The sequence below is a fragment of the Mastigoproctus giganteus genome, chromosome 4 (genome assembly GCF_048544385.1).
Source record: "Mastigoproctus giganteus isolate SK-2022 chromosome 4, ASM4854438v1, whole genome shotgun sequence".
Classification (NCBI taxonomy): domain Eukaryota; kingdom Metazoa; phylum Arthropoda; class Arachnida; order Uropygi; family Thelyphonidae; genus Mastigoproctus; species Mastigoproctus giganteus.
In genome coordinates, this window is record NC_143578.1 from 146,817,597 (window position 1) to 146,834,739 (window position 17,143).

Sequence of the window (17,143 nt, forward strand, 5' to 3'; positions counted from 1 at the left end):
TGATGCCTCTTCTATTACCGACTTTATAGTTTACACTAAGCAGTAATATAACGAGAGTCCCGTGATGTGATAATAGTGTGTTTCCAACTTTAGCAGCCTGCCAGGGGTTAAATCAGAATTAACCTCAAGTCACCGTTGGGTAGGGCAAGTCAGGCGTGTATTTAAGGCTACTAGATTTAACCTGAGGCATCAGTTCCACTTCAGCTACCATAGTGTTAACCTCTATGGTATTATACTGTCGTTGTGAGCTTTGTAGTGTTTCTAAAAATTGGTTATACTCTTTGAGCGACCTGAAAAATCGGTCTTTCTTCAATCACCATGGAGATCACTCAAACAGTAGACGAATAAGTTGGGAATGATCGCAGAGGAATGCACTTTCTTGCAAAGGTTTTGCTCATACAGATTTGGACAAAGTGAAGCAACTACTTTCTGTGACTGAACACAGCTACTACCCAGATCCTAACAAGGTTAAAGCAGCCGAATGTAAGGAGCACCATAAAGACAGCTGTTTTGACCAACAGGATCAGATCTGCGTATATTGTTGCAGACGCCATATGCCAACAACCACTTGAAGTCCTTTGTGCCATTGGTCGGCTTTGAAAAGTAACGTTCAATGTTTACAGAAAGGAGCATTTCCTTTGGAAATTTCCTTTTTCCAGCACTTGTCGTTTCATCCAGCCACCAGCTCTTCCTGATGGAGTACTTGCAGTATTCATGAGAAAGATTCCTACCAGTTCTACCACAGTTATGGAATATCCATCAGGCAACCATTTATGAGGAGGCTTGCACCAACAACCTACGCGACAGTTGGAATTTTGCTTTCCATGGGCCTTTCCATGACCACCCAATCATCTGGAAGGTCATTGAAAGTATTAGAAAGGATCAGCGGTATCAACAGCCCTCATTAAGGATTCTCATAGTGAGCCTCCAAGAACCCGAGTGAAACGTGCCACAAAGGAGAATCAACAGCGTTTGAAGAACCTTCATCTAGACTAAGCAAATGAGACAAAGACCTTCAAGGAATTTCTGAATGTCCAAAGTGAAGGTCAGAGCATCAGGTGGAAAAAAAATGAACTTTAACGCTTAATGAGATTTTCAATATTCATTTTTTTTTGTTTGATTTTTTATAGATACGGTATAATGCTCCTTTTATTACGTTCATTTTCATGATTGTGTAAATAAGTTCGTTCTTCTGTAAAGCAGTGAGCTATAGATTTATAACACAAGTGTTTATAATTTATAATGTAAAGTATTAAAGCAGTGCAATAAAGCAGTACTTATAATGCCTTCCTTATTGCAGGCTGGAAATACAAAAATGTTTGTATTTCCGCTATTGAAAAAAAAGAATGGAAATAATTATTTTATTGCAAAAACAAAGATGAAATATATTGTTTTTCGTGCCTCTTATTTGTATCTGGCAGAAATAATGTTCCATTTTGCAGCTCAGAGAGATTTAAGGACTGGAAACATGTAAATATAACCGTTCTATTTCATGAGAATTCGTTTCAACAAATATCTCAATTTCACAAAATGGAAATTGTTAGAAAATGGTCTTCAAAAATGTGGACTAATTGACAACGTTGCACAAGCAGCACTAAGAAGCGAAATTTCGAAATGGCGCGATTTACTGAAAATAATATTAAAATGTATACTTTAATTATGTTCATTGTGCTGTGCTGAAAATAATTTGACATTTCGTGGACAAGTTCGTTAAACAAGAGGTCCGATTGTACTGATTACTGTTTTTTTTTTTTATTATTATTATTATTTATGATTTTACCAATTATCGAAATAAGACGCCTAGCCACAAATTTGGCAAGAGCGCCAAAAACCCAGCTACGCCTCTGCGTCGAAGTATACTGTACAAGGCTACAGTGGATATCTCATATTCTGGTCTAGATTGTGCATTTGCACCATCCATACTAGATTATAGATTTCATTGAACTACGTTCTGTAAGATGTCAGCCTTACAAATATGAAGATTTAGAGGTTATGGGAAATTTTGTAATTTGGGAATAATTTAATCTTTGATATGGAAAGGAATATTTGATATTTAAGAGAAGAATACCAGATTTAGAAAATAAGTGATTATAGATGTGCAAATTTAATAGCAGTCAAATGGAAGAGAAAGTAACATTATAGATCCATGGGAAAGGGAGTGAATGGTGAGTAAACAAAAAGAGCTACCCCATACTAGGGAAGGAGTGGTCATTAGTGAGCGAGCGGAAAAGGGGTTACTGGAAACAAAACAATGGGTTGGTTAAATACAGGTGATTAAGAAATGTCTGATCTATGCGGCATCTGGACACAAGCCCCGATGGACTAGCGTTTGGGTCGAAAAACACCAGGTCACCGTGGCGACTTTTTAGGAAGTTGTCAACATTTTCGCAAAAGTGAAAAGACGAAAATGGCTATCCTGGGAGACGACGGAAGACATGAAAGGATTGTGCTACCCAGAGAACTAAACAAGAAATTTACGGAACAAGGCTTGGTTTGCACACGGGCCAAAAGAGTTATGGTAAATTTTTTTAAGGAATAGAAAAGGGGACGATTAGGTGAATTCTTGGGATTGGCAGAGAGTCCTGGGAAAGGAGGTTCAAACGACAAGAAAAAGTTCGGGTCGTCAGAGTGTGAAGAGACAGAAGTGGCAAGAAAGCAGAAGGGGCTGTAGGGGTGATCGTGGAGACAGAGTTAGAGAAATAAGTAGGGCAGTGCAGTAGGGATTGCAAAAAGGGCTCTAGACAGTAAGGGGGAAAATAGTTAAGAGTAGAAAAGTAATGGGAAGGCTAAGGATGATAAGAAAAAGGTTATGAAAGACAGTTAAGTGAACCAGGAAAGGTATCTCTTGGAGAAAGATACATCTGAATGATCCGTAGTAAAGGAGGAGTTGTGTAGTAGTAGTGGCATGTGATGCAAGAAAGCAAATGTATGAGCTTAAGTATGAGCCAAAAAAAAAAAAAAAAAAAAAAATCACACCATTCTCTCTAAATGCCTGTCCAGTTCCTCCTTAAATTTATTCAACCTATCAACTTCCACAACGACAGATGGAAGTTTGTTCCAGCAATTAACCACCCGCTGGCTAAAGGCAAATTTCCGCACAATCTATTCTACATCTGTCCTTTCGTAATTTGAATTTATGCCCCCTTAGGTTCGTAATCTGAACAAGTGGAAGGATCCCATCAGAATTCAGCGTGCTGAACCCATTCAAGGCCTTATACACCTCAATCAGATCACCGCGTAGGTGCCTAGTCTCCAGCCACTTCAATTTGCAGAACTTAAGCCTCTCTTGATGAGAGGATCCCTTCATTCCCCTCACCAATCTTGTTACCCTTCTCTACACGCTCAAGTAAATCTACAACCTTCCTAAAATGAGGCCTCCAGACCTGTACGCAGTACTCAAGGCCTGGCCTGACCATTGCCTTATACAGAGGGATAATCACCTCCTTTTCCCTACTAGCAAAATTGATATATATCATTGACAAAACCCCATGACCTGCGCTGGCAGCCTGTCTGCATTGATCAGAAAACTTCATATCTGCCTGCACAATTACTCCCAGGTCTTTTTCATTTTCTACCACCTTAAGTGTAGTACCACACAGTTGGTACGTTTCTCTGGGGTTACTTCTACCCATATGCAGTACTTTGCATTTGCCAAGGTTAAACTTCAGTTGCCACTTCTTAGCCCATCTGCCAAATTATCTAGATCATGTTGCAGTAGCACACTTCCATTACTGTCATTAACAACCCTGCCAACCTTTGTATCATCTGCAAACTTCAACATTAAGCCTGATATACCTTCATCAATATCATTGATTAATATACAAAACAACAGTGGACTTAACACCGAACCCTGTGGGACTCCACTAATAACATTAGTCCAAGTAAAGCAGCACCCATTGATTACCACCCTCTGTCTTCTCGCACTTAACCATCCTTTTATCCATTGTAGCAACTTACCCTTAATACCATTCTGCTCCAATTTGTTCAATAGTCGCACAGTGTCAAAAGCTTTCCTGATATCCAAATATATGATATCAAAATTATTTTTTGCATCCAGTTCCTTTGTAACCACTTCATAATATCCTATCAAATTTGTCAGACAAGACTTCTTTCCCTTAACAAACCCATGCTGTGTCTGAATTATTGCTGCAGTCCTGTCTAGATGATCCTGCAATGCATCTTTAACCAGCGACTCCATTATTTTACCCGGAACAGAAGTTAAACTAACTGGTCTGTAATTACTCGTGTCACCCTTTGATCCCCCTTTGTGAATTGGGGATACATTGCACAGCTCCAGTCAGTGAGAACCTCCCCTGAGTCCAAGGATGCTCTCATAATTATGACCAAGGGTTTGCTTAGTTGCTTTGCCGCCTCCTTTAACATAACTGGATATATCCCATCCACCCCAGGCGCTTTTCTTACGTTTAACTTCAACAATTTCTCTTCCACTTTGCTCTCAGTTATTACAAAATCATTAAGCATCCTGCTACAATTTGATAACCTTCTGCCATTTTCGAACCTTAATAATTCCTCACGTGTGAATGTAGATGCAAAATTCAGTTTGTAGATGTCGAATGTAGATGCAAAATTCATTCAGTTTGTTTGCTATCTGAGCAGGATCATCAACAGTCGAACCATCGATGTCAAGTGGAACAATCAGATTCATCCTGTTCCTTTTAGAGTTTATATAAGTAAAGAAATCCTTGCTGTTTTTCTTAGCATCTTTTGCCAAGGATTTCTCCTAATCTGCCTTCACCTGCCGAACCTCCTTTGTGACCTGATTACAGATTAACTTATATCTGCCATAGGCTTCGAAGTCGCTTGATAATTTATATGCATCCCATGCATTTTTCTTCTCTGTTACGAGTTTCATTAGTTCATTTGACAACCATTTAGGCCTAAACCTTGAACAATATTTCTTAATAGGTATGAAACTTTTAGTAGCTTCCACGCTTAATTCCTTGAATGCTTCCCACTTAGAATTTACTGTTGGTAACATCGTCAGTTGATCCCACTGTACAGAATTTAAAAACTGTCGGAGATCACTGTACTCGCCTTTACGGAAGCAAAAACCCTTTCCTTTACCCCTGATGGTAATTAAATCTTTAAGAAAATCCCACGTCAGTACACTGTGATCACTGCCACATAGTGGTTCTTTTATCTGCAAATTCCTAATACATGAATGATCACTGCTGATAACCAGATCAAGAGTATTACTTTCTCTGGTTGCCTCTCAATTATTCAAGGCAGGAGAAATGATGTCAGACCCATGCAGCCAAGAGTTCACGAAAATTATCTCTGAGGTAGATATACTAACAGAGTTTATTATGTTGAAAGGGATTAGTGATAATGCAAGGGAAACGAAGGAATGAGTAAGAGATGAAATTGATATAAATAGGCCTAATGTGTTAGAAGGGTAGTAAAGTGTATAAAGAAGGAATCTGAATATGTTTTTATTGATAGATAATTAAGTTATATGAGCAACTCTGAGTATAGTGTCTTTTTCTGTTTATACTCCGGCACGACAACCAAGTCAGTAGAGTTTAGAATAAATCGTCAATACAAATATTTATCGTATTTAGTAGTCACGGGCTTGAACTCCGGTCCACTCAAGGAACGCGTGCTATGCGTTCTCGCTCCTAACCACTGGGCTACGTCAGGCCTTAATTGATATGAAGATTTGTGTACAATTGGTTTATCTGAATGATTAGTAACAAGGAGGGAATTTGAGATACTGAAGATTGGTTTACAAGTATATTGTAACGGTGTGGTGAGAACAAAGAGCTGAATGGTGAATGTAGCATATTTGATTATTAATATATGAAACAGTATTGTATCCAGGAGTAAAGGAACTAGGCATAGGGAATGTATAAGTGTTAGGCGTTAACTAGGAATTGAGATAAGAAGAATGAATCATGTTTTTTTTTTTTATATAATTGTCAAATCAGATTAACTGATGAAGGAAAATTGGAATAAGAATAATATATGCAAGGTATCTCTGATTTAACTTTGTATGTCAAATTACATGCTATCTAGTTCAGTTGTATATTATATTGTATATATGTATGTAATAAATTTCATGTTTTATTTTCACTTTGAGTCCTGCTATTCTAAATAACACACGCCTTGCTTGCCTAGTTAAGAGTTTGCTCTCCCACAATTTGGAGAGAGAACTGATTAAGGGGAAACAAAGGAAATTACCCTCAAGATCTTGGGAATCTTCTGTGATATATACAGTGTGTAGCAGTCAGGTGATAAAAAGGTGGGGCCTTGGTAGGTGTGAGGGCACCTAATAAAAATCTTCTGTGAGATAAATATATATACACCCCCCCCCCACAGTTCCAAGAGGTAATAAAATGGATGGTCGTTTGTGCACTTTTTACGTAGTTGACGGATATGCAAAGGAGAAAATTCAATTTTATCGAATATGTGCCCCAAACATTTTTCCTCAAGAACTGAAACTTTGCAGCGAACCTCTGGAAAAAGGTAGAATAGATGATCGAGATTTCCAATATACACATTAAGTATGATTATGATAAGCACGACCTGTGGCGCTTAGTCTTCTGCATCTGCTGTCATGATGCAGATCTTGTAATGACGGTAGGAAGGGGAGGGAAGGGAAGGCCAACAGCAATCAGAACCTTCCTGACGACACGACAATGTCCTCGAATTTTGTAAGCGGCCATGACGTAAAACGACGTAAAACATTTGTGTGACTAATATCGAGCTCGGTTTTCTCCTATGATTCCACAGAATGCATTTCGTAAAATTTATTTTTGTGTAGTTACAATCTTATCTAAAAAAGGAAGAAACAAAATATTGGTGAAGCGTTCATTCGTATGATACATATGATACATACTGATTTCAACTTTTAAAATCAGTATGTATCATATGTTTATCTTAAAATCATCATTTTATAAAATATAATTCTCAAGTAAGTATATTTAATTTTAATCTTAACAACATACTCGAAACATCTTGCAATTCAATACGCAGTGTCAATTCGTCGCCAAGTCCCACTGCTTTCGCATCACGACCAGAAGAATCAAGAACTCTCATAGCCACGTTTGGAGGTGATGCGGTATTCGTCACTAAAGAGGTAACTGGTATATGATATCTGGTCCTGTAAAAAAATACTAATCTTTCTTGACATAGTATTGAACTTAGATCACTGATAATTTAGTTTCAGTTTACACGAAATATAAATCAAAAATATAAAGCAAAACATAGTTAGAAAAGGAAGTTAAGTGGTTTTTTCCCTTTAAGATTATTACCATATTTAATACAACTCTTATACCATGTGAAATTAATAATAGAGATGTATTCGCCTAAAATTTTATACATTAAGGTAACGTTTTAGATATCTTATCGATATCCATCAATAGAAATCAGGGAGTCGAGTTCAACACGCAATATTTTCATCTTTTTAATAAGAAAATAGAAGAAGAAATGAGAAACCAGGAAAATTAAATAGGTCAGTTGTCCGGAGGAGCAACTCACGTGCAACTCCTTCCAGACCACCACAGGTAGCCTGCCCACCAACCCAGATGAACAGAGTAGGAGAGCAAAGGTCACCTCAGGATTCCCCCCCCCCAGAGCCCCGTAATTAGGATAGAAAACCAGAGTTAGAGAGAAAAGGTCATAGAAAACCTGACACAATTCTATTGGCCTTTGGAATTAATCCCTCCCCTATAAATTAACTGCTGTCAGTGCCTCTTGCCATAATTGAGGTACACCAGGTTTCTGGGAGAATCGGCAAGAGGAGTCTGTCAACAGGTAAGAATTTAATCTCTTTGTATTTACCTTATTTAATATCTGGATCTATTGTAACAATAATCCAAACTTAGAATTGTTTATTTGCAAATCGTAAGTGTAACTGTAAAATCATAATATTGATAACAGTAGCAATTGTAATCGTAATATTGATAATAATAGCAATTGAAATCGTAATATTGGTAATAATAGCAATTGTAATCGTAATATTAGTAATTTTAATTTTTGTATTTATGTTTATTTATGTTCTCCCAAATATAGTAATAATTTATGTTCTTTCTATTTATGTTTCTATCTATTTATGTTTATGTTCTTTCTATTTATGTTCTCCCAAATATAGTAATAATCTTAATAAAGTAAACAGTTTTGCCATTAAATTCCTTTGGAACTTTGCATATTAATTACAGTTTTTTCTATATTAGGTAATATTCCATACAATTCAGTTATAAAATTGAAAATAGTATTAATACAAAAATAAAGTTCAGCACAACATCGATTATTCAAGTTGAATGGATAAATTTTCATTTTCCGACTGCCTCGGAAAATGAAATCTTGAATGTACAAAATAATTTCAATAAAATGTACACTGGGTGAACAGAAATCATGGGATACCTGCCTAGTAACGGGTAGGTCCACCTTTCGCCTGGATAAGAGCAGTCACACGGCGAGGCATTGGTTCCACTAGATCACGAGAGCGATCCATAGGTATTTCCATCCATTCTTTCTGCACTGCTGTCCAGAATTCCGTCGCATTCCTGAGTGGAGTCTGCGCGGGTAGCACAGTGGTATCGTCACCGTCCTCTCCACACCGGGTGGAAAAGGCCTGGGTTCGAATCCCGTCGATGACGCGAGGAACTTTAATGGGCTTTTTTCACTCCGTGGCTGAGTTAGTCAATCTCAGGCGTAGATAGCAAGGTTTTTCTCCCCAGTAACTGGGTTTTTTTTCTTCCAGCAAAACAGGCAAATCGACCATAGAACATACGCAATTTACAGACACAAATACGGGTTAATGTATTTAATTACGGGCAACCCTAAAATAATAATATTAATAAACCCCTCAACGTTCCTTCCACCTATCGTCCTATTGCATTACTGCCTTTACTAGGCAAGGTTTTAGAAAAGGTTATTGTAACTAGATTTATGAAATATTATATGGCTAAAAATTTACAAGTAAACACTCAATTTGGCTTTACAAAAGGCTGTTCAACTGTTTATGCTATAATGTTTGTAATGGATTCGGTCTCAAATTCGGATTCCAAGTATGTTCTCGGCCTCTTTGTGGACTTCAAAGGAGCCTTTGACACCTTATGGCGGCAAAGTGTCCTGGCGAGGTTCCGGGAGGCCGAGGTGTCTGCTCTGCTTTATTGTCTAGTTGTTGATTATTTCCATGGTCGTAGCCTTGTGGTGTATTCTGGTGTCTGTTCGCTTACTCGTGCTGTTACTCGGGGTCGCCGTCAGGGATCAATCCTAGGACCGGTCTGCTGGAATGTGGTTCTTGATGGGTGGCTCGGGGTAGAGCGCGACAAAATTTTGAAGGTGGCATATGCAGACGACTTGACTGTATTGGTTTTCGGAGAGTCTCGTAGGGAAATCTTGGGAGACCTTGATGCACAAGCTGTAGTGTGCACAAGCTACAGATTTCTATTGACAAAACTAAACAAATGCTTTTCAAATGTTATTTGAACCTGAATAGACAGCCCAATGTAAACATTAATAATCAATCCATTAAAATTGTAAGAACGTATAAATATCTGTGGAATAACGATGGACGATAGATTTAGTATTTTAGCCCACGCAAAAAATGTGCTGAACAAAATAAAAGGCTTAACTAGTAAAATCATTAAAATAACTAAAAATGTGTGGGGAATTAAACCCGCAATTTTAAAGTTATACTACGAGTGTATTTTTATACCAATGATTTGTTATGCTGCAGGTGCATGGGGTTATCGTGTTAATAACAGTTTAGTCTTGAAATATTTTGACTCAAGCACAAAGTTTCTTTCTTCTTGCAAACACAAGAAATTGCAGAACAGTGTCGACAACGGCACTCCAAGTATTGAGTGGAAAACTTCCTATTCAATATGAAGTTAGGTCCCACTACTTACAATATTATCGTCGGAAAGCGCTTTCTGCAAGGGTGAGGAACTATTCAATTAATTTAGACATACCAACTAAAGATGATAATTGTAGAATTAGAAGAGAGTTTGTTAATAGTTAGCAATTAACTTGGTCCAGTGCAGAAGTTGGTAGAGTTACTTTTAGTTACCTTCCTAACATATTAGAGTTTACCTAGCAACGGTTGCCTGGTTTTGCCCAGGTCTGAATACTGTATATCTTTTCTTCTAACGGGGCATGGCAGCTTGAACTCCAATTTGTTCACTCTGGGGTTGGCTACCTCTCCATTTTGTAAGTGTGGTGCTCCTGAGACCATGGAGCATTTAATATTTAACTACTATCTCTATGCAGACTTAAGAAATAATCTACAGCTTCTTACAGAAGTGTACAATGAAAATGACCTACCATGTTTTGTCAATGATAAAGAAAATTTCCTAGCTTTCTGTAATTTTGCAGTAAATTGTTTGCACGTAGGAAGAGACTAATTGGAGTTGATATGTAATCCAGGGTTTGTGTTCAAGGACAAGAACTGTTATGATTTTTTGTCCATTAAATATGTTTTCTGTAAATAAGTCCTTAGTTTTCTTTTCTTAAGTAAATATGTTGGTTCCACGATGGTAATGATGTTGTGTGTTGTAGATTATTTGCTATAAATATAAAATTGGATTTAGTAGAATTAACAGAGAGGTTGTCTACTGGTTGTGTTAGTGGTTCTTGAGCCGAGTGTTTTTTCTGTCAAGATGTGACTTGTAAAGACTATCACGATATTAATAGCGATTTTGTGTACAGAGGAAAAGTTGGCTATGCATGTTGTAAACATGATATTGAATTGTAAAACTCTGACAGGGTGCTACCTATGTTTGTACATGGATAGCGCCTTGCCATTTGCCCTCTGAGTTTAAGGCTGAAATCTGGTAGAGTCGGATAAGATAATCATAGCATCAGCAATAAAAAAAAAAAGTGGTTGAGTCCTGTAAAATGACTGGACAAGTGTGTCTGGTTGCTATGGCCTAATAGTAATACTTTTGAAATGGCATTAATTAATGTAATGAAGTGTTATTTATAGTTTTGATTTTCTGATTAAGTCCCCCAGCAGTGGTGATTGTACTCACTTAGCTAATAGTAAACATTGTATATAGGTACTTTTTTTTATTATATTTTATTTATCTATTTATTTATTATTTATTTTTTGTTATATTTTATTTATTTTTTGTTATATTTTATTTATTTTTTTGTTATATTTTATTTTATTTTTTATTATATATATATATATATATTTTTTTTTTTTTTTTCCCACTCTATACACTGTTGTAAACCTTTCCCTTCTCTTTCATGGGAGGTCTATCTCTTCCCCTTCTCTTCTATCTAACCTCCCCATTCCTTCCAATTCCCATACTTCAATTCTTATCCCCACTTCCTTTTCCTAAACACCTTGGGGCTCCCAGGCTTGCCTAATAGCCTCAGTATGTGTCTCAGCTAGAAAGTGGACCCTGGCGCGCCTCCTCGTGGTCAAGGTCGGGAGTCATGGGGAAGGGGACCAGGGGGAGGGGGACCAGGTGTCCCCTTCCCCCTGGCTGCAAAGTTGCCAGTGCCGGCACTCAACATAACAAGACACATACTTACACACCTACATACATACACTTGCCGGCCTTCACCTTTTCAGAGGGAACCCTGGAGATCACAGTTGAAACAAACACACCTTGACCTTGACTGTCGCTCTATTGCTTGGCCCGCCAGGTGGCGTCTAGTAATATACCTTGTGCATTTCGTGCTCCCAATTAAAGGTGATTTATGTTAATAACAGTGAACGCTCGACAGTTCAAGTGATACAGAGGTCATCAGTGAGTGCCCGTCTACTGATGCATAAAATTTCAGCTGCGTTGCTCCAGCCAAAGGTAAGTATTTTATAATTTTCCCCTTTTTGGCTGGCAACAATGATTTTTTCCAAGATGAACGGTATCTTGTAGTCATTTCTTGTCTAGCACAATGGCAGTTAGTGGATACTAGAACAATGACCAAAAGTGTTTCCCCTCGCTCTCTCTCTCCGTGTCACCTCCCTGCCTGCACCAATTACTCAACAGCAGGAGATCCCTTTCACTTTTGGGGAGTGCCTTGTTTTGCAGCATTGACTAACGGGATTATGTTGAGTGTGCGTGCCATATACTGTACGTAGTTTCCACTCTTATTCATATGGTTTTCTACGGAAGGGGAGACTCGATAAGAAAATGCAGACAACTGCAAATTATGCAAAAAAAGAGGTAAATAAAGACTGCAAAGGAGTTTACATCAAATGTTCGAAGTGCAAATACCAAATTTGATTTGCTAGTTAGGTCTGTCCCAGATAAGCCTGAAAAAATTATCAAGCGCCCGCGCGAAATTCGTTGCTTATTGTTGCCGGAAAAAGCCGACGAATGATCAAACCTCTCCTACTGAGTCCCCCCCCCCCAACAAATTGCTGCTCGACTACCACATGACGTCGCCCTGCCTACTACAACATAGTAGAAGGCGACACGCCAGTGACAGCCAGGTGTATTTCACCCAGCTCGATCAAAAGGGCCGCGATGGAGCTGTTTCTGTTCAATGAGAGCGAACAGACCAAGAAAATGGAAGTCCACACCAAAAAGTCTACACCAATCTGGAAGATTCAAACTATAAAAATACAGTACAACAAGATACTGGCACAAGTGGCGATAAAATTGAACCAACAAATCCAAAAAAGAATGATCCAGAAAATACTGAAAACATTAGCTCCTCCCAGACAACAGCGGTTCAAAGCACGTCTTTTCACCGATACCTTGGACTTTGGTGCTTCTTTGGGTCCAAATATTGTACATGCCACAGTTATAAAAATAAAGAAGGTGCTCGGTGATTTTATGTCAGCAGATACCAGTATGGTTACGAAAACTGCATCAAACTTTATTCACAGCTTCTGTGCTGACATAGAGGCACTAGCAACGTCTATAATAATAGATAATGAAACTTTTTAACAGAAATGTCAAACGATACCGGTATGGTTACGAAAACTGCATCAAACTTTATTCACAGCCTCTGGGCTGACATAGAGGCACTAACAACGTCTCTAATAATAGACGACCAACATGGAATGTCGGGCAGATTTTTTTGATCAACATAGATCCAATCTCTCCCCAGGAGGTTCCATGGAGGAGATCAATCGTTAATGAAAAAGACTTTTGCAGAGGCTGCAAAATCAAATTGGGACTGACTTGATCCTGAGCGATCCCAGCCTTTGGAGAAAGCTAATTCCGGAAGAGGGGGCGAAAAACTGAGAGGACTTTCAACAGAAATGTCAAATGAATCACGGACGTTGGCCCATCCAGAGCCTGCCAAAACCCGCTGGATTTCTCGACCTGGCGATCCACGCAATATATTAATCCTGAGACCCACTGCTGACTCAGTGATACAGTCCAATCAAGACATTAGTAAGGTGGTGATAAACACACTCAAAACCAGTCAAGAAATGAAAGAAATGAAAGTAAAGAACATCAGCCTCTTCCGAAACAAAGGTTTGTTAGTAGAAACTACAAACTCATCTGATGCCACCAAAATCTGTACCTTGCCTGCACTCAAGAATATAGATTTTCATTAGAAAAGCCCAAGATGTCAAACACAACAATTTTAGTCTATGGAGTACCAGAAGATTATAGTAAGGTAGATATCTTGGACGACCTGTACCATAAAAATTTAAAAGATTATTCTTTCTCACAACAGGAGGTAAACGAGAGTACAACGTTCAGGTTCAACTGTGGTTCCGGCAACAGTGTTACTAACTGGGTGATTGGATTCAATCTTCAACTTCACTGTTTACTTCATCGCATAAGTTCAGTAAATTCACCGTAGTTAACGATTGTTTCAGGTTCCTGGACTATGGGCACTCTGCACAAAATGGCCCTCATAAAACTGTGTCATGGGACTCACATCTTCGCAGAGTGCCCCAACAGAAAAGAACCACCAAAATGGATAATCTGCAAGAACAAGAATCACTCAATCAGGAATGGGAAGTGCTCCGAGTTTTTAAAATCGATGGAATTAGTAAATACGCGTCTCGTTGATAGATAATACAACTACAAGTATAAATAATTTTGGACACAGACACAATTAGAATTTTACAGATAAACGCACAGCGCTCTCGTGCCGCAGCTGACGATATCAGAAACGTAGCCATAGAACATAATTATGACATTGTCTGTCTACAGGAGCCATATTATTCATCCCAAGTAGGTGGAACAGGGCATAAAATCATGGGCTACCCCAATTCCACTAGAATCATAGCAACTTGTGATGCTCCACGCAAAACTGCATTTGTTGTGTTTAATAACGAACTTGTTATTACTGCGATTACAGGAGAATGCTCAGCGAATGCTACCTGTATCCTCGTATCCTCTAGTTCCATCTATCTTTACCTAACTTAACTATACTGTCCCCTCACAGAAGATGTGCATATATAGCATTGCACCTACTGGACAAGATCTGTGATAAATTTGCAATTAATAACTGGGCGGTAGCGGCGGACCCCAACGCCAAATCGACGTTCTGGAAAAGTGGCTTCACTGATCCTCGGAGAGCTCAATTCGTTCTGAGATAACAGAGATGAGATGTGAAATTCAAGTTTCGGTCTAGTATTATTCCTAAAATACTTAGGAATTATACTAGACCGAAACTCGAACTTCACATCTCATCTCTGTTAACTCAGAACGAAAACAAGGAAGCTCTCGGCCCTGATATCCAAAATCATCAGGAGGGACTGGGGACTAAAGAAGAGGGCCCTCTCCCTTCTATACAAAGCTCTTTTCATCCCTTGCCTATGGTGCAGGCGCCTATTATCAGAAAGTAAACACAGCAGTCAACAAGAAAAAGCTGGAGTCGATCCACCGATCCATAGATTCACCACCATAGATTCATCGTTTTTGCCCGCGAACTCTTTGAAAGACAAAGATCCCTGCCACATCATCACTAACCTATGAAAACATAGACGTAACTGTCTGAGATGACTGCGAAACTCTGAACTAGTGACCACATGAAGCAGATACAACACATGAACGTAACAAACTGGACCTGACTTCTGGACTTGGACCTCCTCCAGACTAATGCAAAGACGAAGATTGCAACTTGGACTCGGACCTATTGACTATTGACAACAACTGTTGACTACTGACAACAACATACTATTGACAACAACTAGAGCCTGCTGCACAGTGAGCACCCATGCGCTCCAGGTCCTGGCGAGCTTCCTTCCCCTGGACCTGGAGATTGTGCGCTGTGGGCTGCTACACCAACATTAGAAAGGAAGAACCACAACTTATCTAGGCTATACAGCAGATCCACAGAAAAGCAAATCCTCAGAAAATAAGAGGTTAACGGAACACCTGCAATCTATCTGGCAAAATAGATGGAATCTTAGCACAAAAGGGCAAGTCAACAAAAAATTTATACCCGATGTCAGTAGGGTATATCCTATTTTCCCGTCCTGGTCTTCCCCTGGCTTGCACACCACCTTCCTTCTTACGGGACACGGCTCCTTCAGAGGGAAACTCCATGAGCTGGGAATCTCCGACAACCCGAGCTGTAACTGCGGTCAGGAGGAAACCTGTGAACATCTTATCCATGACTGTGACAACTATGAGGACCTCAGATATCAGCTATATACACACATCAACTCATTGCTAAGAAACCAAGAAGAAGATAATTACCGGGCTTTCACCGTCTTAGCCCGCGAACTCTTTGAAAGACAAAGATCCCTGCCACATCATCACTAACCTATGAAAACACAGACGTAACTACCTGAGATGACTGCGAAACTCTGAACTAGTGACCTGAAGCAGATACAACACATGAACGTAACAAACTGGACCTGACTTCTGGACTTGGACCTCCTCCGGACTAGTGCAAAGACGAAGATTGCAACTTGGACTCGGACCTCGAAGATTGCATCTTATGATGCCATACAGCCATATATAACGCCCCGGCTCTGTCTAGGCCTGCTTTTTCCTCCTCTTTCCCTAGCAGGGGGGAAAGGGGACGGCCTGCTGGCGCCTCCCCCTCCTGCCACCCCTCTTTCTCCTCTTGTGGGGCATGGGCATTCCCCACTATTTCAACAGGAGTCATCTTCCCTATAGACCCCTTACTTCCAATTTCCAACCCTCCAGTCTTCCACCTCCCCTCCCATTTTTTTTTTTTTTTTTTTGATTTGGTAGTTGTTGGCGCATCAGCTTCTGTGGCCATATTGCACCTCCCAAGGTTTTTGCAGTACTTTGATCCAAGCCCGAGGCGGGAATCGAACCCGCGACCTTTGGGTTGCCGGGCAGGTACTTTACCCACTCGGCTAGCCCGGTCGGCTCCCCTCCCATCTCTTTCTCCTTACAACAGCGCCTGCCCCACACGTACAAATTTAAAACACCAAAATTCATGCCCGACCTATTAGGAAATCTTATCACCTCCAGCGCTTATCCCTTATAGCCCCTCTAAGCAGCGTATAATGTACCATCTGTGCCCAAAAGAAAAGAAGAATTTTTATTTTAATTATTTTTTTTATTTATTTATATTTTTTTTATTATTATTATTTTTTTATCATTATTTTATTTTATTTCTTTATCATTATTTTATTTATTTTTTTTATTTATTTATTATGTTTTTTTAAGGTCCTAGCCCCTGAAATCTCAGGAAAATAGGTGGTAGGACCTGCCAGAGCAAACTTTAAGGGAACACCTGGCTGGCCTCCACGTGGCGGAGTACGTAAACGACAGGTCTCATCTGTGGCCTGGCGACTAACAAGCCAGAGGAACAAGGGGCACAACATATTACACAACACATGACCCACACACTTTTAAACCTCTTGACAGCGTACTGTCCTCGATACAAAGAACATACGCGGAGATGGGGTAAATCCCTGGTGCCGTTAGACCCAAAAATACTCTGTACTCTGTACTAAAGTTACTCTGCCTTTGTATTAAAAATGTACAAAATAAACCATTTATTTCTTCACTACCAACGGCACATTGACGACACACTTACGTTCAAATCGAAGAACTCCCAACACAATGACTTGACTATCCATGATTTAAGAAGATATCGTACGGATAAAGTCAACTGGAAAAAATTCAAGGATTATCTGTGTATGGTATTTAATGGTGAGGATGCTGAAACATTAAACCAACTATCAGAATATGTAGACACGGTTCAACAACACCTATACGTAGCTATGTAAAACTCAACTAAAAGAAAACATATAAGAAAACCT

General features: G+C 39.3%; 1 protein-coding gene across 1 annotated transcript in view; it reads right to left on the reverse strand.

Annotated features, from left to right (window-relative positions):
- LOC150087119 (uncharacterized) overlaps positions 1-17,143 on the reverse strand; it is a 447,878-nt gene that overhangs the window by 78,609 nt on the left and 352,126 nt on the right. Inside the window, exon 19 of the mRNA XM_090372381.1 lies at positions 6,969-7,123. Coding sequence (XP_090228507.1) covers positions 6,969-7,123 — 155 coding nt within the window. The remainder of the gene's footprint in view (positions 1-6,968; positions 7,124-17,143) is intronic.